Raw genomic sequence first — 24376 nt, forward strand, 5'->3', positions numbered from 1 at the left:
TTAGCTCTGACGTCATTCTCTGTGCTCACCCGGGTCAACCATCACTAACCGTGCTCGAAATTATGTCACTCGTATGCAATGTTCATTCCAGGAAACGAACAAAATGGCGGCCAGACATGGTATAAACTCAAGTGGACCCAAAACTCAACTTTATTTGAAGTCCAAACATAAATATTTATTGAGCTCTTTGTGACTTAGTAGAGGCCATTTCCCCAGTCCGACTTTGTTCCTTTTTGCCACTGACGGAAAAAAGGGTAAATTTCAAAGGATGACTCAGTCCGAAACGGACGTGTTGTCAATGGCTACGGGCGCGGCTATGGACGTCACGTGAGGATCACGATGGCCCGCGGTTGAGCGTTCGATTAGCCCGGCTCTCGTGGCTAACCCGTCTGCCTTTACCCGAGCCGATCCGGGTGAGCTATTCGAACGAGCCCCGAGTGATAGGACTCGAGTGATAACGCCCTCTGTCGATATGAGATAGTAATGAAATGCTCATGATTGTATCGTCAAAGACAATAATAAATTGAGACTTTGTGCAACCGTCGGAGTTTATTATTGAATGACGACATCTAGAGATGGATTAGATTTAGGAAGTGTTCTTTCTTTAGCGTGCTGGTCGATAGAAAACATTATTTTAACAGCATATTTGTGTCTTGTTGAGGATCTAGAGTATTGTACGCCTATGAAGGGGTCTGTGCCCCCTCCCCTGATCAAAATGTAAATGTTAATGACCGCCAAATTGTCCGATATTTAACAAACTATCTTCCATCCTATCCATCAAAGTTCGCAGTTACTACCTAGATGTCAACAGAAAAATTAATGTTCTTATGCAAACAAAAGACCTATACCTATACGTTTGTCGGCACAAAATTACGCCTCTCAGCCTCATGGGAAAATCCCTCATTTCAAATGAGTAGTTATACAACCGGCCTTTCCTGATAATTCAGAATACTACCCTCATCAGACAAACTAAATGACTTGCAATTACCAAAAATCCCCCCGGGACACAAAAGAACATTAGCAAACCATTCCTATATTGGAAATGTCAGTAGCAAGGCGCGTCTGCGTGTATTATTAGCAGAGAACCTTGAAACAACATTTGCAGAAAATGACTAACAGTCTCTAAGGACACTCGGCTCGATCTCCCAGCCGCATACTCTGATTGTCCTTACAGTGTCCGATCTAATGAAAGCGTTATTCCAGCAAACGAGCAGGCATCGATTGGAGTTGCGGACACCTCGAGTTGACGGAAATTGAATTACCTATGCAATCCCCGCCTGGATCATGGAGAATCGGAGACGATTTCAGCTCGATATAAAGCTATATCACAGATATGAAATTATAGAGAATAATATATTCAGAAATTTCATTCGAGTTTTGAAAAAGGAACAAAAACGAGATAAATCGGAAACAATTGGAGATAAGAAACGCAATGCACAAATTAAACATCTCAAATGGCGACCAAAAAACGTAGTGCTGTAAAAATTCAATTGACCACATTATTTGTACAGCAGCCAAGTTTAGAACCAGTCCTAAAAGCGTATATCCTTTATAAAACTTGATCCTAACTTATTTTTTTATGGTTGAGACGTCTTATTACTCACGTCCGAGTCCTATAAGAAAAATCTGTACAAATTATCTTGAATTGTTTAAAACAATTCCACAATTTATCGACGTGCTACAACGTGTATGCGAAAGCCTTTGATGTCGTGGGAGCGAATCCCGCAATGCGCCCAAGCAAGCCTACCCTGTAGGGGCCGTATCATAAGTCCGACGCCTCATAAGTCCGAAGTTTCGGACTTATGAGGCGTCGGACTTTTGAGGCATACATTTTATTTATTCCACCCCATAGGTCCGACACCTCATAAGTCCGACGTTGAAAAAACGAAGCGTACGAGGTGTCGGAGCTATGAGGCGTCGGAGCTATGGCGTCGGACTTATGAGGCGTCGGACCTATGAGGCGTCGGACTTATGACCTTCATTTGGTTGGGGGATGCGATTTGGTCGGACTTTAATGAGGCGTCGGACCTATGAGGCGTCGGACTCATGAGCGGACCCCACACTGTGAAGTTTCTTCAAAGAACGCTGGTAAAGTCCAAGTCCCTGAAAATGCTCCCGACAGTACCAACATTCACAGATGGTGAAATGGAATCGTCCAAATTTGGTGAGAATGCAGGCTGTCATAATGACTGCAAGATATGATTAAGGAGGAAGTTCTAAAAACAGTCTCGACAGACCCCTCAGGGAATTATGTTTAGACGTGCCATGCAGGTGGAGGTATGACACATCATAATATCTAGAGGAACAAAAGGCTTGCATCTTAGAGATTAATTTCTGTCTCAGGATGTACGTGCCTGAAGGTACTCCAGCAGCTACAAGTTGCATTTTGGTGATGCTAAATAACCCAAGGAGGTGCCCTAAAGCATCTTGGCATTATTATCGTGCCACGCCAAATTAGTCTTTGCATTAAAACAAAAAAGGCATCGGGATCGTTGTAATGATCAATACACATCTATAGACGTGTGGTGTGGGCTATGGAAGAACAATGAACACTACTGACTAAAAGACAATAACTCATTAGCATAACAAAGCCACATTTAATCTGGACAGTGCCATAGCAATTAGTTTTATTACATAAAGTAAGCTAGCCAGTCTAAAGTACGCATCACTTGATCATAATACATTCAGCCAATAAGTGCCTATCTTTTAAGACAGTTCCAAAAAATGCACAATAGCCGTCATTACACAAGAAAAATATTTCACAACTTTGTATTTTAAAAGTATTTGGTATGCCGCGATTGTTTTTGTCTATCAGTGCAGCGCATTACACTACGTGGTTCTTATTTGGAGATAATTCTTATAGAATATAATCTCCGAAACAATACACTACACACAATACAAGCGATATTGCTTAATTAATACATTCATAATATCAATACATAGTTATCGATTTTAATGCAATATTAGTATAAATATAGTGGCTTGCTTGCATTCCGCCACTAGTAAGCTGCTTTAAGTTCACTTTACACATTCAATACAATTACGGCAAAAATGGATCGTTCATTAGGCCTATAGGAAATTACGAACAACAAAACGAAAAAAAAAACACAGACCGGAGAATTATTTGTGAAAAAAATCAAAAAAATGTTTTGATAATGTAAATCTGATATTGTATCTGTAACACAATGAGCCTTATTATCTAGTATTACGCATAGATTTCAGCTGGACATACAGAATTTTCAGATGTAATAATTAAACAAAACTACGAAAATGGATGCATCTTTTGTCATTTTGAACTTGATGTTCCCCTTAAAGGGGAATTAATCACTACAACCTAAATTTACTGGGGTATCATTAAACATCTTTTAAAATACCTTTTAAGAAAGCGTGTTAACATGACAAGATAAACAAAACAAGATGTAACCATGTCTCAAGGGTAAATGATGTGAACGCCTTTAAAACGACTTCACATATGAACGCAAAAATCAATCTTAACTATAAACATTATCCATAAATTGTGATGACATCCGGCACATGAAAGCCAGTTTTCCAGACAGATGAAGATTAAAAAAATCATGCGCAAAGTCTTGGTAAAAATTTACGGAGACAATACTGCATAGTAGCGACAAGAAAAACATGAATTCTGCATATAAATTACAACCTAACCGCTCTGGTCCTTTACATTAACATTAATGATTAGATCACCCTTTCCCAACCTACATGCTTATGTTCAGTCCCCTGCAAGAACACCAACACCAATGAAAACTGGGCCTATGGCAAACCTCACATCAATATCGTTATTTTGCGCACTGTTTTGGTAATACAAAAATATTTTGGTCCAATATTGTCGCGTACACATTCCCTTCTTAGACATACAGCTCATTCATGTTCACAGCGTCACAGATTCGTCTCATGCATGGTGCGTTCTGGTAACATGGCTAAGTTCTAAAAATACTACAAGATGTATGTACAAAATGCGACAAGTGACAAATGCTATCATCACAACATTATCAGTGCCGGGTCGTGTCAATCGGCCGTCGGAGAGGGAAAAGAGAAGGTCCTAAGGGTTGGAATGTTAATTAATGAAGTCGTCTTGAGGGCTTCTACCGAGGGGATGATGCTCTTGCTAAAGCTGTTGTCAGACGAGTATTAATACGGTAAGATCGCCTCCGGAGCCCCAGCACAAACAATTAACACAGATTGAGTGTAGACTAGGACCAGCGTGGTTTGGGAAGCTTAGTCATCGTCCTGCACCGTAACGTGATGACGGGTCCAGTAAACGAGGCGAGAGCAACTCACGATCAATCATTATAGATCCGTTGTTCGGGTTCGTTCACCTCCCGTCTCCGACTGCATCGAGTTCGGCTACCGCTGAAAATTGTCGCGTCGGCTTCCGCTTATATGGCCTGCTTTTGGGAAATCAGGCGATCGACTAGGAAAGACTCCAGTCTGAGAGCTTGTTTTGAGAACATTTAAAACCGGTGAATCACATTTAAAAGGGAGATGGAGCAACGTAAGACGATTGCCCGATTCTAAGGTTGCAAACCAGTAAATAGGCCCACAATTGCCTAAGCCAGCCAAATCACGATTTGTATACTGTCATTTCTTCTGTTAAGAGGGGTTTTGTGGTACCTGCTCGAGGGTTGGTAGAAATGAAGGTCCAAGCTGTGAACCGGTCTGTGAAGTTTCTGTTAACTTTGGGTTGAAATTTGACCAGAAAGTTGCACTATGTTGCAATGGAGTGGAGGGGTCGCTGTTCAAAATGGCGATGGTCTTCAGTACTGCTTTTGGGTGTGTTCATCTTTGATGAGAAAAATCATCAGTTAGAACACCCAAGAACTGAACAGAAAGTGAAAGAGGGCGAAATCTTCGCTCGTACCCCCCCCTCTCAACCCTGTTTGCAGGGCGGGGGTACGAGCGAAGGCGAAATCAAGCTTTCATTATTTTGATGCATGTTTTGATCACCTGTGAGATTTTTTTCCCCCAGTCAAGTTTGTGGTATTTATCATTGGTGCCTACAGGAATATATTTACTGGTCTGCATCTAATATCCAAGGACCTCATAATGACGCCATTTTAAATCTCAATCCACAATGGTTGAAGTTTGAAACTCGTGGTGGCGCCAGACATGCAGCCTTCCTTTACATTTTTCAGACTTTCAAAAAGTCGTATTTGGGCATCCATTTGAAAAATGTACATGTTGGGATCTATTCTACAGCTTGGCGTCAAAAATGCCAATCTCTGCATCAATAACAAATTAATTACTCTCGAAGTTGGTCTGAGACCAACATCGCAGCTTGACAACCTCTGGCATTCAGTGTCCAAATCTTTGTGATGCAATCGTGGCAGATTGTGAGCGACGAAATCAATACTGCTCAGAGAATGAAATCAATTTTAATGGGATGACGTGTTGTCTGGTCGCTGTCCCGACCATGACCACTCTTTCATCTAACTACGATTATGTCGACATTCAGCGAGGGAATAATGGAGAAATAATTGCGCATGAAAAAGTCAAATGGTTTTCGCTTTATGCATGCGTTTATAAATGCAAGCAAGAGATATTCGTATTCTAGGATTAAATGAACAGTTTTGAGTTCAGTTCGGTCATTCTAATTGACTGCTGGACACTTGAAAAAATAGCGGGTACGAAACACGGATGAAATGGATGGTCAGGATGAAATGGGGGCCCCAGAGGGCCCGTTGGAAATGAATTAAAATGATGTAGAGAGGTTTTGATGGTCTCGCAAGCCCTCGATGCCAGCCACGCCGTGTTCAGGATCTATCTCTCCGCCGCCGCAATGCTTCGTCATACGTCGCTAGCGGGCGTCACCGATAATACACCGGACAGTCCAAGTACAAGGTGAAGACGAGCGTCTAAAAAACCCAAACACTCCTCGACAATACAACTCCCCCTACGTGCATCGCAGTGTGTTCTTACGTCTTAGCTCGTGGCACGCGTCATATCCGATTGCTGGGGTAAGTCTCACTTCATCGGAACGGTTGTCGACCACTCAGTGCCCCAGCCGCCGATCAATTTTGCTCCTGCCGAGCTGGCTGCCGTACCACGTGGAGCACGAAGCACGCGAACCACAGCCTATAAACACGCGTGGCGGCAGGGCAACCAAGGATAAACTCTCCACCAGACATACTTCGAATATTTTTTTTTCTCTCTCGTGAACTTCTTTCAGTTGGTAACTTGCATCATGCGACGAAGTTTGCAAATGTCATTGTACGGTCAAGCCCTATGCCTGGAGCTAGTCTCCAACCCAACACATTATTTCACATCTCTCATCTTCAACTTTAATTAGGGGTACGGACTTCCAACTTCACATCTACCCAGCCACAAAATACAGACATAAGTGATTATATTTGAGCAGTTGCACGGGATCTGCCTGGCACTACCCATCAATCTTTCATTATAGATGTCTATGATGCTACCGACATTTTCATCGCTGCTCGAGTCAAGACTAGCTTACCCTAATCACCGGATCGCTAACCTGACGACATACGGGTATCCATCCCGCAATCTCCTTAATTGCTCCCAGCCAATCCAATCCAGCCTATCTTGGCAGGTCTTGATTCAAAACCCTGATGAAAAACACGGACAGCATGCTGATACAATGAACCTCTAGTTAACAACAGTAATAACAGTTTGGGTTGTGCAAGTCGTTGACCTCTGACCTTAATGCAAGATTATTTTTTTTATAAAGGAGGATTTGCTATGAATATTTATTTATGGATATATTTTTTTAAATAGAAACATTGTATATGAATTCACAAAGTGCATGCAATTTTCCAGGTTTGACGACAAGATATATTAAGTCATATAGCTTTCGCCATATGCCAAAATACCGTAAAAGTACTTTAAGTTATACCAATGAATGACACAATAAAAGCGCGCCATTTTCACATGCAGCAGAAATCTTACCAACATCGAATCACAACATTGCTTTCAAAAAGCCCCAACGAGCATCGTCTTTCAGACTCACTCTAATATTCCCCTTGAAAATCAAATTAAGCTTATTATCCGTAAGACTTGGCTATACTTGGGATTACCTCCCCGAACTCTAGGCCTACACACTACATAAATCATTTTATTTAGACTGGAATCGTATATAATCGTCCAGAGTGACGCTTCAAGAGATCGAACAAACATCTAAGACCTGTCTTCAAGCAGAAGATTGGTTCTGATACCAATCAATATGGGTAACCAGTCAAACCTAGAACGCTCTTTAAATACACATTACAATGTAGCTGGATCTGATATAGGCCTAAGTAGAAAATGGTTAATTTGGCTGGTCGCCAGCCTCGCGTTTTGAATTCGCGCAATAACAACATTTAACAGGGTAACCAGCGAAAGACTGTTTTTTTTTTGTTTATAAACCCTTCCAAATCCCCCATCCCATCGTAAACATCTGCCTGGTTCTTATTCTATATTTGACTTGAGGGCGTTATCTAGATCCACGAAGAAGTCGATGAGGTTGCTGGGCAGCGCTGAATCTACCAGAGTCTTGGGCAGCATCCCACCAAGATCGGATTGGACCATGTTGATCACTCGGGTCCTGGTGCTCTCCCTGCAAAAAATAACCAAAGAAAAAAAATTCACCGATTTACTGAATATGGCTTAATTTCACAGGAACAACAGATGCAACATCACTGATGTAGAATGATCTTACTTGACCTTTAATCACGAAAATGAATGGTTCCGTAAGCGATAAACTGAGTTGACGCAATCAAGTCCAATATTTCCAGCCAAATTTATAAATACATGTAATTCCAAATGCATTACTGACAGACTTCTATCACTGGACAGTCGAGTTCAACCGGTTTTCTTTTTATGAATAATAATTGATTGACTGCTTCTGTGCTTCACAATCGTTCCAACAACTTCCGTCGACACTGATTTGCGGTTTACAACCATTTATTACAGGTACATCAGAATCACACGTATTATGTTCCCCTGACTCCCCACAGGGGGTGTTGGAGTAATCCATGGTGACTGGCTCCACATAGACGAACTCTAACCCATCCAGACATTTAATCAATTAATGTTTTCCGAGTGCAGTCAGCAGGTTTGGAGACATAGCTCGAAACAATCGGGGTTTCCAGTTTCCACCAAGTATCGTCGCGTCTCCATCTTGCGCCCGTTTCCCGGAAGTGCGCGTTTTAACGAGGGCGTCAGTCGTTATTCAACACTCACAGCAGACAACTCGATCGCAATGAGGCAGAAGAAACCCAACACTGGAAATTGTTATAAACTATTTATTAGAGTTTATTGGATTTCTGTAAAATGTGTCAAACAGGATTGCCCGTGGGAACGTCATGTAAGACCGTGCTAGCTTGTCTCCATTATAATCATATCTAGATATCTGATAAACCTAGGAGCGTTAGAACATGTGCATATCTCTACACTTTAAGGTATTGTTACGTGGACATTTCGCGGAAAATCGCCTGCATCTCAAATATATACAACATGACTTGTATGTTTTTCAAGTTGTTGGTCAGAGTGTTCAGAAATACGTTGTATGGCATGAACGTAGTGATCGAATATTTGCTTTGTAAAATTTAACACATGAATGACCTAATGACGTGTCAGTCTTTTGGTAGGAAAATATTTTTAAAAAAATAAATAACCAAAAAGCACACATTCATTCGGAAATAATTCAGTCACAAACTAGCGGGTCATTGAGACCTATATTATGTGAGCGCTCCATGTAGTGTAAACGCCCGTCTCAGTCCACCATCAAGGGTGAATCATTCGAGCAAATTACAAGATGATCAACGTCGTACTTAAGAAAACAATCGACTGGAATTATGGCCACTACCCTCTTAATTGCAAGGTCAGTGGGAAGAGAGCACGGAGCAATTACTTGCAGCGCAGACGTTCATTGACTGTCCGCCGTCAATGGACAACTTGAGACGGTATACTCCGACCATCTGCGGTCCGCTGACGGCTCCATCCTGGATGATATCACCTCAGGCAAAGTGATCTAATTTAGCGCTCAGTGGATTGCGATAATATTTGTCTAGGGGCTACGAGTGTGGTTGGTCTGCTGTCGGTTCGGACAGCACAAGATCCATGGGATGACAGAAGATGTCGGCAAAGAGGGGGTAAAGGACCTAAAACAACATGTGTTCTGAAAACATTTGCGAAATTAAGGGACATTAAAACCCCAGCTTTTAATCCACCTAAATCCGTCACATGAGTATGTAGTATTTTAATGAATTCAGGACAATAGAGACCAACCCATATTACATTATGGTTAGCGTACGCGTAGCGTATAGTTTTTCTTTTAATTTTTCAGAGTAATATATTTTGAGGGTTCAGGATGCTGGGTATAATGGGCGCCACAGCTATCGCAAATGGGAACCATATCTATCAAAACGATACCATACATGTACCTATTAGGAGCGGATATAATAGGCGCCACAGCTATCGCAAATGGGAACCATATCTATCAAAACGATACCATACATGTACCTATTAGGAGCGGATATAATAGGCGCCACAGCTATCGTAAATGGGAACCATATCTATCAAAACGATACCATACATGTACCTATAAGGAGCGGATATAATAGGCGCCACAGCTATCGTAAATGGGAACCATATCTATCAAAACGATACCATACATGTACCTATTAGGAGCGGATATAATAGCTATGGTATACCATACCTATAGAGAATGGGGACTATACTTTTCTAGTTTACAACACCTCTACAGAGAATGGACAGCACCGTGACTCAGCATGTATGCCTATCGAAATTCAGTGACATATGATGATAGTACCAACATGGGTACTGGTAGCCACTAGGTAGCACAACGTGGGCACCTCAATAGTAATACAGTACTGGTAGCCAATAGCTAGCACAATGTGGGTACCCCCATAGAGGTCTATGGTGCTATATGTAGCCGGAAGCTAGCCCAACGTTGGTACCTCCATAAAAGTCTATGGTAACACAGTACTGTTAGCCAATATCTAGCACAACGTGGGAACCTGCATAGAGGTCTATGTTTGTGCCATGTTGGTAGCCGGCCGCAAGCTAGCTCAACGTTGGTACCTCCATAGCACAAAAGTACTGGTAGCTATTAGCTAGCACAACGTTGATATGTCCATAGAGGTCTATGGTGCTATCGGCAGCCAGAAGCTATAGCACAACGTGGGTACCTTCATATAGACTATGGTGCTATTGCAATGGCCAGAAGCTAATCTATGATGCTACTGGTAGCCAATAGCTAGCACAACGTGGGTACCTCCATAGAGGTCTATGGTGCTATTAGTAGACAATAGCTAGAACAACGTGGGTACATCTATAGAGGTCTATGGTGCTATTGGAATAGCCAAAATCTAATCTATGGTGCTATATACTGGTAGCCAATAGATAGCACAACGTGGGTACCTCCATAGAAGTCTATGATGCTGTTGGAATAGCCAAAATCTAATCTAACGTGGGTAACTCCACAGTCTATGGTGCTATTTATATCATAGCCAACAGCTAGCACCTGAAGAGGCTTTGCTCCATTTCTCATCACCCCTTATAACTGCAAGTTTCCCAATTCTTCGAAAACTGTCTCGATTTGACATGTTCATTTCCACAAGACTCTTTCAGCCGTCTGCATTACCTAATCATTCCTTATCCAGATCTCGAGATGCACTGACAAGCTTGAGGCGATTTCCCCTCTGCCTCAGCACCACAGCACGACACCCGATCCATTGCGTTATTACAACGGGTTAAATGTTAACTTCTTAACCCGCAGCGTCTAATATACCTGTCATACCGTATCGAACATGCAGCCGAGATAAATTACAGGCAATATTGCAAGTCTTGGTCCTCGAGTAAACACCAAAGGAACAACAACCTGGGGCTAATGACACCCGATGCGGCTCATCTTATACAACATTCAGCTGCAGTGTTTGGGAGACATGAATGTTTGATGTAGTTTGGCTTGCTAAGGCGCACAAGATGTAACACGTTCTCATTGTTAAAGGGAATATACATCATTTGCTTTTGCTGTAATTTTCAGAAATGGATGAAATTGGGGGGTTGGAAATATATAACAAATATAGTTACACTGACTTTTTTGAGGTTTTGGGTTCGAAAATGCTATAAAAACCAAGAAAAACAATCATTTTCCTGTAGTCTGGTTCCCTGACTCCATTTAAGAAGAAACAGAGCAGTTTACATATATTGGGGAATTGTAAGGTCAGGGAACCAGTCTAGCTGGCTTGAACCCGTTCATAGGTGTGTAATCGATTGCAAACAAGTGCGATGGTCAACTGGGGCCAGTATTTGAAAAAAAGCCAGTTTCTTTCCAACGCTGATCGGCCGATCAGCGTTGGAAATTGATACAAAAATACCACTTTTCTTGAAAATGACAGTATACCAGGTGCCATGATTTTACAGGATGCTTTACACTGTCATTCACTAACAGTCCAGCAAGGTATTTCAAAATGATTTGGTAGTTTTATTTTTTGATGTTTGCAAATGTTGTATTTTCCCTTTAATTATGCGACATTTCAAAGCTCGTCCATATGAGCGATGATTCATCAAGTCCAATGTAATTATCCTCGAGGCTGATACGAGACAGAACCTTAACGATGTTTGCCCAAACCAATCTTTGTACCATTTATTCAACTTTCAAGCTGGAAAAGCAATAAGATGATTTGTCTGGATCTAGACCAGAAATCATAGCGAGTAGGATTACTTTTAATCAAGGTCATTTGTTGAAACGAAAGTAGGCAACCCACACTTTCCTTTATTCCCCTGAAAAATCATCCAGAAGGTTTAGTAATAAATTATCCCTTTGATCAATTATTGATATATACAGCCTTTGCCAGAGACAGAATGACACTTTCCATTACTCATAGTTATGAATTATATGGCCTTGGTATATTAATTATTAATGGTTGTGTTCCTTTATTCCTTTCAATCTGCTTCCCCTTTTAGTCTGATTCTCCACGGATGATGGACCGTGTTTGCGTGACATTCAGTGTTATGTCTCGAGCTCTTCCCTCCAGCTATAATGTGACAACATTAACGACTCGGTCTGCATCATCCGGTATGCATATCCATGTAGCTCGCGGCATATTGTGCTAAGGTCACGTGATCAGGTATAGGAACCGACATATCTTTTAAAGCTGCAGCGTATGGTGACGTTGCCCATTATCACTGCAGTGTTTTACTGCGTCATTTCCAAAGTCAGTTCATTCGACTGGCAATGACTGGAAGTAGGGACGAGCTCCGATTCAGAGAGAACATTCTCTTCTAATGAAGTTAATACGTTGCAAGATATCACAGAGAATTTGACAATTAGTTACATAACTCAACGACAAAATCAATGTTAATAATATACATCGCCTAGAATGTACAACCACAGAAATGTCGGTAACACAGTTTCTGCTGGGATTTTAGGTGTTCTTTTGACAGAAAAACTACTATAAACCGTTGCATAGGACAAAGCAATTTTATAACAGTGCACCAACATTGAAATAAATCACCCCTTTTCCTTATTTTGCTATAATTTGACCATCTACAGTTGGTGAACAAAGCCACCTAGGCTTCTTATAGACCACTATCATGTTGCGGCCATCTTGATTTTCCCCCATTCAAATTAACGTAACCAAAGCGAGGCTGGAGGGAAAAATATTCTGGTTCCTTTTTGTACAAAAAACCATTATCATTCAGTACTGTTATTGGATACAGGGAACATGACTGAAATGGTGGCAGCATGATAAAGGTCTTAATGAGGTATTTTCCCCTCGATATTAACTTACCCCTCCACGGGTATACAGAATGTGCCGCCATGATAGTTGGTACCCCGTATGAAGCCGTCACGTGATGCGCAATCCTTACGCTTGATACTCTTGGAGTGAGTGCACACCATGTTGTTGGTCGGGTACCGCTTCACGTAGATCAAATCGAGGAAATCTCGAGACGATATCAGCCCCATAGCCGCGCTATGTGTAGCGGATCTCGCGACGATTAGATCCTGAAATTGATAAACATTTGAGGAAAAAAAAATAGTCTGAAGATTTGAAAAATATTTTGGCGACTAATGCAATGTGCTTTTCAGTGCCGGCCCAAATTAATGTCAAGCGCAATAATTTACATTATTTACATATATTTTAGTTCACTTCAGTGATTATGTGGCAACCTGTTTTTTCTTATATCTCACATAAATGACCAACTTATTGAATTATAGTTATTCAGTTGAATTTTACAAAGATAATATTTAAGTTAGCCATAAGTCAATGTTAACGGTTTTACCGTTGGGTATGCAATCCGACGTATTTTGAATTGTGGCAAAATTCCACACATCAATAATATATTATAAGTACAATCATGTACTTGTAAATGAAATTGGTTTATGTTACATTTTGCTCGCATATTCTCGTTTATTGTGTACTCATTAATTTCGCTTTCTGTTTTTCACTTCCACTTTCTGGTCTTGTAGTCTAAAAAGCGCCCATAAGAGCACTTTCACCACACGAATTTAGCGCTTTGCCTAATTTTAATAATTATTTTTGATTATCATTACTCGATAAAGGCCAAGGTTATACCCAGACGCTCGTTTCCGATTCACTTTTGAAATTTAAATCATCTTACTCTGTGTGTGTGTCGCAGCGCTTGCTCTGTGCTATATTAACCCACCCCTTGCCCGTGACATGCAAGCAGCCCAAGGTCGCCTAATATGTAATGGTGTGTGTATGCATCACAATTAGTGATGGTTGCACGGCACACGCGACAAGCACAAATTAGTCTAACCTGCTAATTGACGGGCTTTTGGCACGTCTAACAGGATTACGCCCTCCATGCTGCTACATATGTGAGTCATCGACTTAAAACCAGCATCCAAAAGGGGTCAGCTGAACTTCTTTCTAGAGGAAGTAATTTTATTTTATATTTAATAATTGAAAAAAAAAACCGGTGCATGTGGAGAGGTGAGGTGAAGTTCTGGAACCTTTTGGTGTTGTTTATATTCCTTTCCTTTTTTGCGTGGAAACATGAGAGATTTTTTTTTGTCGATTGATTTTTAAATTTAGTCGTGAGATACAAAGAGGATGATGTTTTTTGTTGTTACAAATACAACAGCTCATAAATGGGAGTTCAATGTCCGTTTAGAGTTACAGAAAGCAGTATTTTCACCAAGATGTGAGCTAAAAATTTCCAATTTTAAAACAAGGGATATTGGAAATGCTGCGAAGGCAGCGTTTTAAGCCTGCGCGATTTAACACTGTTTACCGGGTCTGTTTTTGAATGAAATATTTATCTCTTAATATCTGCCTTTTTGTAAAATAACCAAATCACATGCTCCTATCGATTGTATTTCTCGGCGAACCTTGACCCTGACCAAGTGCTGAAGATTAATGATACAAGGAACCAGACTAATTTCAGTAAATTTTTCAAGGTCAAAGGTCAATCCCGAGAGGACGCCCTAACATTACCTTATTGATGTGTTCAATGACCTCGGATTCTTTGACATTCTTGTCCCATTTTCCCCGGAGTCCCTTCGGTGACGGGAGGATGTACTCCAGGATTCTCTCGGGAGACGAGTCCAGCGTGCACTCGGCTCTGTATCTGTCGTTACCAAAACGAGAAATCGGAGCTTAGACGCTGAGAGATGCCAAGTTTTTGATTTAAGACTGTTTAGGTGAATCACCGGAAGATAACTGGTAATGGGTGAAAGATTTAGTAGACGACGGTATCCTCTAAAGACCAGAGGACGAGGTATTTTCAGTACGGTGTCTTTGATGTGTCCTGCCATCCCGACAGACAGACACACATTACCGTTAGGGGAACCAAAACAGGCACACCAAAAATGTTGACGACCTTTAAGAATTTGAGTTTAATTGCAGGCGATTAATCATAATCGTTAACAAAGTAACAGAAAGTGGAAAAGCAGGCTCACCGGGACCCAGAAACGCGAACAGCTGCCATAACATGTATGTCATGGGCAGTTGGATTTGTATTTATTTCAGTGGTATGTTGAATCAATTAGGCCTATTTCTGTTCTGAACTAGACAAGTCACATTGAATTTCCAGGCATTTTTCGAGAGGTGACACTCTAAAAGCAAAGTTGGGAAAAAGTTCACTATTTGGCAATGGTATGTGCCTGACGTTGGTATGAAGTTACCTCATTAATTGTTGCGTAATATGGGTAAAAATCAACCAACTTTTTGGGAAGAATTTGCCCAAGAGGGTATAGTTAGTTAGTATGTTGACCAACATTGGGTAAAATAATTGTCACAAAAATGTAATACGATAGTTAGCTATTTGAATGAAGGAAATTAAATTCATGTCGTCGCATTTCACTCTTGGCCATGTATTAACGGTCACTCACCGCTACCTGTCTCTGACTCTTGCAAACTAATTTACGACACATTTTGCTGACATTTTTCAACGAAAAATCCACCACAAGTTTTCCTCAGAGTTATATAGTCCCTCCAAGAATTTGACAGCGATTCGCAATGAGCGTTGCTGTCAACTGCTTTAAAATGGGCATTGAACACTTCAAGTTTGGAAGCTTACAATTCGGGAAACATTTTTCACCATGGGTATTCATTTTATGGTATGTAGCTACACTGTTTTTCTTTATTTTTAAGACAGTGAAATTGTTGGTTCCATTCTCGCTCTAAGTCCTTTATATTGACAGACCCTCTGCATTATTTTTTTTATTTAAACATAACAGATCCATTCAGTGAATTTCAGTCAGTATTCATTTTGCTGCATTTTTGTTCATATTGAGATGAAAATAAAACTGCCAAAAATGCAAGGCTTTTGATTTCCGACCCATTGGTAATTAAAAACAGTGTACTAAAATGCTGCAAATTGATCGATTACAAGCAGAATCGATATATTTCCCATGGGCCTCTTGCAGTTTTGACAGTGACCTCCACAGCCTCGATCGGACCAAGGTCAGGCCAAGGCTGCCGTCGTCAAGCAGACTGGCGGGAGACTGGCTCAAATACCCGGCCCAACACCCCGAGGAATTACCGGTAAAATCATCGCCTCGGGCTGAAACGCTCATGACTAAACCATGTCATTATGACATGGATAGACCACACGAGGGACACGTAATACACGATACCACTGCTTCAAGCGGGTACTTCTTTTATGTTGGGTCTTGGATTTTCGGGGTGGGGCAAAGGCTTGAGGGTGCCCAATGGCCCAACCGAAATGGTTTGACGTAATTTTATAGGGCCTAAGTCTACGGGTGAATGACCTACGAATGAAAAGGAAAAGTACATGACATTGTATGGATCGTTTCATTACTTGGATTTGCTAGGGAAAACCGATTTAAATCCCGCAATCTTTACCTCGGTAACCATTGAAGTTAAACATGTTTTAAATTGCCTAATGATCTCACGTTTACCAAACATACAAAAGTTATCCTTATTCATCTGTTTGGCATTAGGATTTATTCAATGAAATTTTTGAGCTTGATTGTGTACCAGCTGAATATACAACAAAGCCATTCAGATGAAATGAGTCAGGGACAATGTGCTGGGGCGTTTACTCATTAATGTCATGGCCAATGTTTACTCATTAACATCGTGGCCAATAAGGAGCTGGGCATTAGGAATAGTTCGATTCGCAGACGATTCGCCTGACTGCACTGAAACTTAGTACAATAGTTACTTAACACATTTGTATTCGCAAAAACGATTTGAGATGTACGAAGACAGGCTGAAAATTCAGGCCGTTATTTTGTTCTCTCAGTAGCGTGATTCGGCGACAAGGCCATGGATTATTTCAGACCGAACATGATACTCTTTCACCGAGTGCTTTCGGGTAGACTGTCGCCGGGAATTTACTTTAAAATTCCCAAGACCATTTGGCCTAACTACGCCAACCACTGCTGGACACGCGTCGAGAAAATATTCCACCCTGCTGACAGAGCTGAGGCTCAAACAGAAACTACGCCTCGTACAAAATGGGGAAGAAAAAAACTCGAAGGTTTGAAAAATGAAGGGAAAAATATATGTCTGGGTGAGATCGCTGTGATTGAGTTATTGTGGAATTTTTCTGCCAGACTTTAGGACCACGTGGAATTACTTGAATCAACGTACAGTCGAATGGTCTGACGAGAATCAAGGAGGGTATGTAATGTCTTCATTATCGTATCAACGGGAGGGAATTGCGAGACTTGTACACACGGTTGAAGGGCGATTTCGAAAGCCGAATTTTCCTCGAGAATATAGCAAGACAGAATATTGTATCGCCACTGGCAAAGCATGTACAGGCCTACACTTCAGGCAAATTTGTAAACGCAAAATCAATTATTTGGTGTAACAAATACAAACGATATATTCGTTTTCCTTTGCAGTAGAATTCATCTGAAAATAAGGTGTCATCTGCTTTCAGAAACTATAAATTATCCAAATTTACAATAAAAAACATTCTCATTTTTTTTTTAAATCGAAAGGTTAATTTCCATAAAAAACGAATAATAATTAAGCTGCTGCAAACAGGGGGGAGCTCCAATCGTCAACGAAAGTCGAATTCCCCCGAAATTTCGAAGATGATGCTGTTAAGGCACGCACGGAGAACTTGAACATTACGTGTTTGTTGAACACCTTGGGTATACATGTATATGCACATGCGTCACCGATCAGAAAGCATCCATTTCAACGGCCCTTCGTATTTCCTTTCTCTCTAATAAGTAACATGGTTTCAATGGCTACGCCAACGCAATCATGTGCTCTGCTTTTTTCTGTTCCGGATCAATGGTTTTGTCTGGCTCTTGTCTGATGGGTAATTAGTGACTGTTATGTCTGAGTGTGAGTGAGGACATTGCTCTTTACGATGACGACAATGAATGATGTCACATGATGACTTTGATGAGGATGGGGATGCGGATGATGACTGTGTAGGAATGAGCGTGCAATGACAACCTCCGTAAATTCGGCACGAGGAAACTTTCATTAGGCCCCTACATCATAAATTCAGACTAAACAAGAGCTAGTGTACAATAAGCTCTGGCGAAAAATGCGACGCCGATGGTACATATGGAACATCATACTTTTGGTTAATTTTCGGGACAGACTGACAGACCATACGACCGACTGACCACCAAATGACATGTAGAGGCTCCTGCCAGAGCTTAAAAATCGCACCCGCCCACCTTTTGAGGACATTTCCTGATCATTTCCTCCTTCTGGATACCGTCCAACCACTACACAAAATGGATGCCCAACTCGTTCGAGGAAGATGCTGTTCAGCACAAGTGCACAATAAGTTCTGGCCGTGTTGCAAGAAGTCTTGCATGAAAGTCTTGCATGAAATCGATTAAAATGATCCCTACCAGAGCTTAAAATGGCGCCGAAAAATGCGACGCTGATAGCACATAATTATGGAATACCACACTTTTGTTCAATTTTCGGGACAGACAGACAACAGACAGACAGACAGACAAACAGACCGACCACCAGGTGACATGTAGAAGCTCATGCAAGAGCTTAAAAATGGGGGTTTTTTTTAAGCCCCAAAAAGTTAATCAAACGCATTATGTGATAATTTCGTTATTGAAATGTGGGTCCCCGCAACGATTCAAGCCCTGCAGTCTTTGATTTAGAGAAACATAATTTTATCAGTTGGTTTACAATTTCAAAAGGTAAGCCTTGATACTTACACATAGCCGTCAAATTCAGCGGATTTCTTGTACAGAACTCGGATGTCTTTCTAGTGATGGGGAAAAAAGTGTGAAGCAAAAGTTAAGCTTTTAAGCTAATAACGGTACCACAATCGTAACATTTATATGTCAATACACGTATAAGAAAAACTTCATAAAGCAACAGTTCATTTAAATCTAAAATGAAAGACCTATAGTTTAAACCCCAAAACACCCTGCTTTAAATGTTACAAGATCTTTTAGGAAACACTCGAATCCAAACGATAGTACAGCACCACACTGATATATTAAATTTAAATATCACTCAAAGTAAATTTAAGAATCAAGGAAACAAACACGAAAATAAGCAGCATGCACATGTCAATCCGGTACAATGTATAGTTGGAAAATGTTTTCCAAACAAAAATTTGTCATTCTTTATCGGGTTGTCTTCCTAACCTAACGGATACATGTGGGCGTTGTAGCGATGACAGTGAATTTATTGTTGCTTTTAGTGGTATTGAGCGGAGGCGGGTGAGGGTGGGAGTTTTACCAGAGCAATTAATCAAAGTGAGACAATAACGGATGAATATACGGTCACACCTGACCGGTTCATTAGCAAATTTGACCAAATACATAAGAAAGAAAATCTGCAAACAAAGGAAGTGGCAGTTTTATGTCATAACCACAAACACACACACGCACACTCGGTTTGCAAGCATATTTATCTGTGCGGCATTTTACAATCCCGAATATTGAACATTAACTCAAAACAGACAAGGCAATCAACCACGACGTACATTTACATGGTGCACGTGTACATGCAACAACACACTCAGACACATACAAGCTGGCGTACGTCTCCAGTTTGTCTTCTGAACAGTCAGACGGCAGGTTAAGTTTGACATTCCAATTAGTCCCACAGCTGAAATACACCTGTTCAACGTTAACCAATCAATGGACAGACCAGGCCAAACCTACAGGTGTAAGATATTATCCAGGTCACTCACCTGTGTAGACTCAATGGGAATATCCTGACAGTTGGCAAGATCATTCAGAAAAAAAATATCACAAGAGTGAGCTATATACATGTAAATGTTGAGCAAAATATCACTAGTATTTCACAAATACTGGGACTGATCGCTGCAGTAATTATAAAGGTGACATGAAATTTACTATATTTTATTTCTTGACAAGTGGAGAAAGTAACATTTTTGTCAACAACCAAAGTGAGCACGTAATTCATTTTCATAATTTCAAGCAAAAAATAGGATCATTTGCTGTTCATGCCTTTTGCCCGTTTCATTTGTGCAAGTAAAATAGTACCCAAACCCCCAAAATATAATTATAGTCGCAACCTAACCTCTTGAAGGTTCAGCTCAGTAGATATTACACTTTTCGAGAAAACAGTGAAAAACAATGCACAACCTTTGAATCAGAAAACACGATCATAATTTCGCTCATAGCACTCTTTATTTCCAAAAATTAGTCAATTGACTGACCGCTGGAAATCACCAACATTTTTTGATTTTTTCCATTAAATGACATCAAACCAGACGGGGTGTTTAGCACCAGTACGATCTTTCATCCAAGTAAGTTTTTACTTTTTTTGATAATAATTCAGTAGGTTCAGGGGTGTGAGTGACCACTGATAAAAATAGCTGAAAACAGCTGAAAAAGGTGTAAAAGAAGCTGAACTTTGGAAATCTCCTTTACTTTAATACACATCAAGTGAGGGAAAGATTTCACATCCCTGTAGGTTACTGTTGAAGTAAATGCAAATGATTCTATATGCCTTTAAAAAAAATCCATACCTTTCTGTAAACACTAAACAGTTTAAAATTTTAGGCATGAAGTTGTCATATTCAATTTCATGATTCGTGATATTCTACTATACTACATCCAGTCTCTCGCTCTCTGTGAATGAACATATAATACCAGTAAGAAAACAGATTACATGTGCAACAGGTGTAACGACACCCCCAGGTCACTAGTCCAAAAAACACCAATCAATCATCACGGAGAGGTACAATATTCGTGTTTTAATCTCTGCACCCAGGACTACCCCGTCTGCCCACAAAACACACGCGAAACTGTATCCCCCGTGGGTGCAACTGCGGTCGACACACGGATTATAAAGAACCAATTTGCGGTGACCCAAATTCCGAGCAGGAGGAGGCCATTTTGGCAAACATTCCAGAGGGGTTTCAACAATACCCCCAAAGCCACCAAACAGGGGTGCAATGCCTCCACCTCTGCCCTCCCCGCGTGTACTAACAGGTAATCCCGAAATTAAAGAAGTGAGTAAACCACATGGGCAGGGGTGGATTGGAATAACATAAAAGAGCTTGTACTTATTATTGTGCTTGACAAATCCTACCAGACTTCGCGATTGAAGCAAGTTATGTCAACCGTGACGATTTGTTCATACCAGCGAAGGGGTACGAAAAGTACGAACACCCTGGGAGCATGTTGTTTTCAAGTGTCAGAGGTTTTCTTTTTGGTACAGTCCATGTTGGTTTTTCCCCCTTAACCACATTTTCCGCCGGGGTGTAAGGTGATGCCTTGTTATGTCAAACTCTGCCCCACAATCTTTTGTCAAACTTTGTGCAACAATCTTTTTGTCAAACATGAAAGAACCACGGAGCCCTTTCTGAATTGAACTCGGGCCCTGGCACGATGATCGTCAATTTTTCCAACAATAGGTGAAGAAATCGAGTAAAAAGTGTAAAGATTCTGAAATACAGATATTCTGAAAACAAAAGCTTAATTGGTCAAAATGTCAACAAAGTAGCTGATATTAACTAATGTTACTGACTTCATATCTGGTTTCTTCCATGTTTCACACGTATACCAAACGACCAAAAATGCAAACTAATACTTTACACCGGATGTTTTAACATCACACCCTACTTCTATTTTTAAACAAGCTGTAGGGTTCAATGAACGTGGAACTTTGACACAAGTATCTTGGGTTGATCTTTATCATATCGCAATGTTGTGACTGTTGCATGGGCATCCGGTCTGTGTTTGAGCATGAAGCTACGGTTTGAGAAACAATGACTATTGCTGTCTTTGTAAGTGGGAGGATATGTACATGTACATGATGTAAGCGTCGATAACCAGACTACTGCACAGACAGACTGTGAGAAAACAGGAAGTAATGAGTCAAGCAGAAGCCATCAGAGAATTGGGTCCCAAATGTCAAATGTGCCACTTCTCCATTGTGTAAGATCGTGACCATGAACTTGTATTTCGGGGATGAAAGTTAACCGTTTTTTCGGGGATTAAAGTAATTCTGCCAATTTACCATTGTCTTCATCACGTGACCATCTCTTGTGTGGTCGAGGAAAGATGATAAGATGCAAATGCACCAAGAGCATTAGTGAGTTGAATTTAAAAACAAAAAACATATACTTGTACTAAAAAATGATCCATGTACGTAATTTCTAAAAAAAAAGAAGATTTTTTATACATCTGCATGGCGTCACAAATCAAATTACATACACCAATGAAATAGTTCATACTACAATCGTACCAGCAATTTTTCTGTAAACAAAGTCACAAAATAGTTTGTTCAGAAGTGCGAGACATTTATAAATCTACGGGTACATCTTAGATAACCACACTGCCAAAGAATAAGCAAATCTGGCACGGGTCACATCAGTGACCTTGGTGTCACAATTGTGTCAGGCCAGAGCTGCAGTATCCTCAAGTCAAGCATAGAATGCATAGAGCAAGGATTTCTTTGCTCTTAAACCTCAAGCTTGCTTCAATTGTCCTCCATAGCTCCCTGTTTAGAAAATCTGCAATGCATTAAGTGTACTGACCACTGGTACGACTGGCTCACCGAAACTTTACAACAATCTTTTGTTTCTACACTCAAAACACATGCAAAATCACAACACACACTCAACTTTTCAGCACCAAACGGTTTTGCATAATATCAAGGTAATGATTAAAAACAACATTTGTTTACAAAACGAGTAATGTGATGTCTTGCTACTTACCGAAGTTTTGGCAACCTTCCAGTCACTGTCACTGTATAATTCAAACACCCGCTGTGACATACGTTCAGCTTCTTCCTTATAATCCATGCTTCCAAAGGAGGAGATTCCAGTACCACCAGCGTGGCAATTTGCTGCGACCAACAGCCTCCTAACGGCAGACGACACACTGATTCTACTCGCCGCTGGTTTCCCACTAAGAATGCCCGCACTGACGGCGCAGACACCTAATGTCACCGGCGCCAAATATCTGAGCATAATTTATGCAGACAATGCACCAATAAGCGCGATTTATGGGCGAAGATCGATTGTACGATTGGTCGAGAGAGCGCGTGAGAACTTCTACCGCACGACGCGGTGCGCGAGCAGCTGCAGACACGAGGAGGGCGGATAACATACGATACCACAATAATGTGTCTGGAGCGAGATTGAGGTTGGGTGAGAGTTCCGGAAATGTCTGATGTGTTGGTAAGTGCGTTGGATCAGATAACAATATCGTCTCGACACCTGCAGATATCTAACAAACTGGCGACGTCAACAGTGTTAGCGAGCCAGCGGTGGAACATTCGAGTGTTCAGTTATTACACTCTGTGCAAAAGCTCCGTGAACGCTGTTGGGTCCACTTCTCTCTCAAGTTGCATGCAGTCGACAGTGTAGTGTGGTCAGTTCAGCCAAGGTTGTGACCCTCGACAGTTAGATGTCCAGTGGTCGCACATTCCAATCATGCCACTTAGAAACCAGATCACCCCTTGTCTGGCTGACCACTCAACTGACAGTGCAGTAAATTATGACCCAGTGAATAGTCTATGGCCAATATTACTAGGCATTGACCCTGCGACGTCATGGTCAAGCGCGGTAATGCCAGATTATTTTCGAAGGTGGGGAATGCTGTTCTTCTAAGTGGGTATAGTTTTTTTTGGGGGGTGGGGGTTACTGGGGGGGGGGGGGCGGGGTAGGCGGACTAATTTGCGGGTTTGTACCTGCGACCTCTGGATAGAGCGCTGATGCGGTATCCTAGAGGTTGTAGGTCCGAATCCTGCTTTTGTGAGTTCTCTTAGTTCAGCCATCAATATTGATGAGCCTTATTGATCAATCCCTTTTTGTGGATAGTCGAAAGTATTAAGGGGGCGTTCCCTTCGACCTCATACCGTATGTTCTGTGCAGATTGTCCCCGAGCTGATAAAGGAGCTTTAAAGGCTCGGCTCGAATTATTACTGAACGGGGCCCCAAACAGATCATAGCAAAGACCATAGGCCTATAACGTCAAGTTTTATGTCGAAAAAGTATATTACTAACTGGCGGATCTAAGGGGGGGGGGGGTAGGCGGTCTAAACCACCACTCCCAGGCCGCAAAAATAGGAAAATCGTGCGGACAAAAACGTAGCAAATGCACATGCCTGCCAGCCTTTCTTGACCCCACCCCCTTGAGACAAAGCTGGATCCCCTGATACTTATACATCCTCTGTGGTCTATTTTCCCTCTGGTCCCGATCACAGCATTGAATTTCCTGAACAATTGTTTTACAATCTTTCTAATTTTCACGAAACACGTGAAATTTGAATCCACCGTTTTGAGTTAAAACAGACGTAGCGAACTTGTTATTATTAAGTACCGGAAGAAGACAGAAAGGCCCATCACTTTTGAGTGTTCTTGGAATTTAGAAACCGTCCATCACGTGAGTGAGTTTCTGGGCGTGTAGAAAGACTTGCGTCACGTCGTATGGACAGTTAGTTCAGTTTAAACCACGCCCACTGAC

At 41.2% G+C, this 24376-nt stretch overlaps 1 protein-coding gene across 1 annotated transcript; it reads right to left on the bottom strand.

The window, feature by feature from the left end:
• Positions 1–2574: 2574 nt before the first annotated feature.
• On the bottom strand, positions 2575–23286 carry LOC119740760 (stAR-related lipid transfer protein 5-like). Its single transcript, XM_038216170.1, has 5 exons — positions 22624–23286; positions 18635–18684; positions 14448–14580; positions 12777–12991; positions 2575–7573 (listed from the first exon to the last, which is right to left on the bottom strand). The coding sequence occupies exons 1-5, from the start codon at positions 22876–22878 to the stop codon at positions 7426–7428; spliced, it is 801 nt and encodes a 266-aa protein (XP_038072098.1). The 5' UTR covers positions 22879–23286; the 3' UTR covers positions 2575–7425.
• Positions 23287–24376: the final 1090 nt, after the last annotated feature.

The sequence above is a fragment of the Patiria miniata genome, unplaced genomic scaffold, assembly GCF_015706575.1.
Source record: "Patiria miniata isolate m_02_andy unplaced genomic scaffold, ASM1570657v1 HiC_scaffold_5, whole genome shotgun sequence".
In the NCBI taxonomy this organism is placed as follows: Eukaryota; Metazoa; Echinodermata; class Asteroidea; order Valvatida; family Asterinidae; genus Patiria; species Patiria miniata.

What these genes read in the sequence shown, in the direction of transcription:
- LOC119740760 (XM_038216170.1), bottom strand. Translation starts at nt 22,878, where the DNA reads ATGCTCAGATATTTGGCGCCGGTGACATTAGGTGTCTGCGCCGTCAGT. An exon ending in TCATTGAACACATCAATAAG is followed by an intron (nt 12,992 to 14,447) that starts GTAATGTTAGGG and finishes TATCAATTTCAG; the next exon opens with GATCTAATCGTCGCGAGATC. An exon ending in TTCTGTATACCCGTGGAGGG is followed by an intron (nt 7,574 to 12,776) that starts GTAAGTTAATAT and finishes TATTTTTTGCAG; the next exon opens with GGAGAGCACCAGGACCCGAG.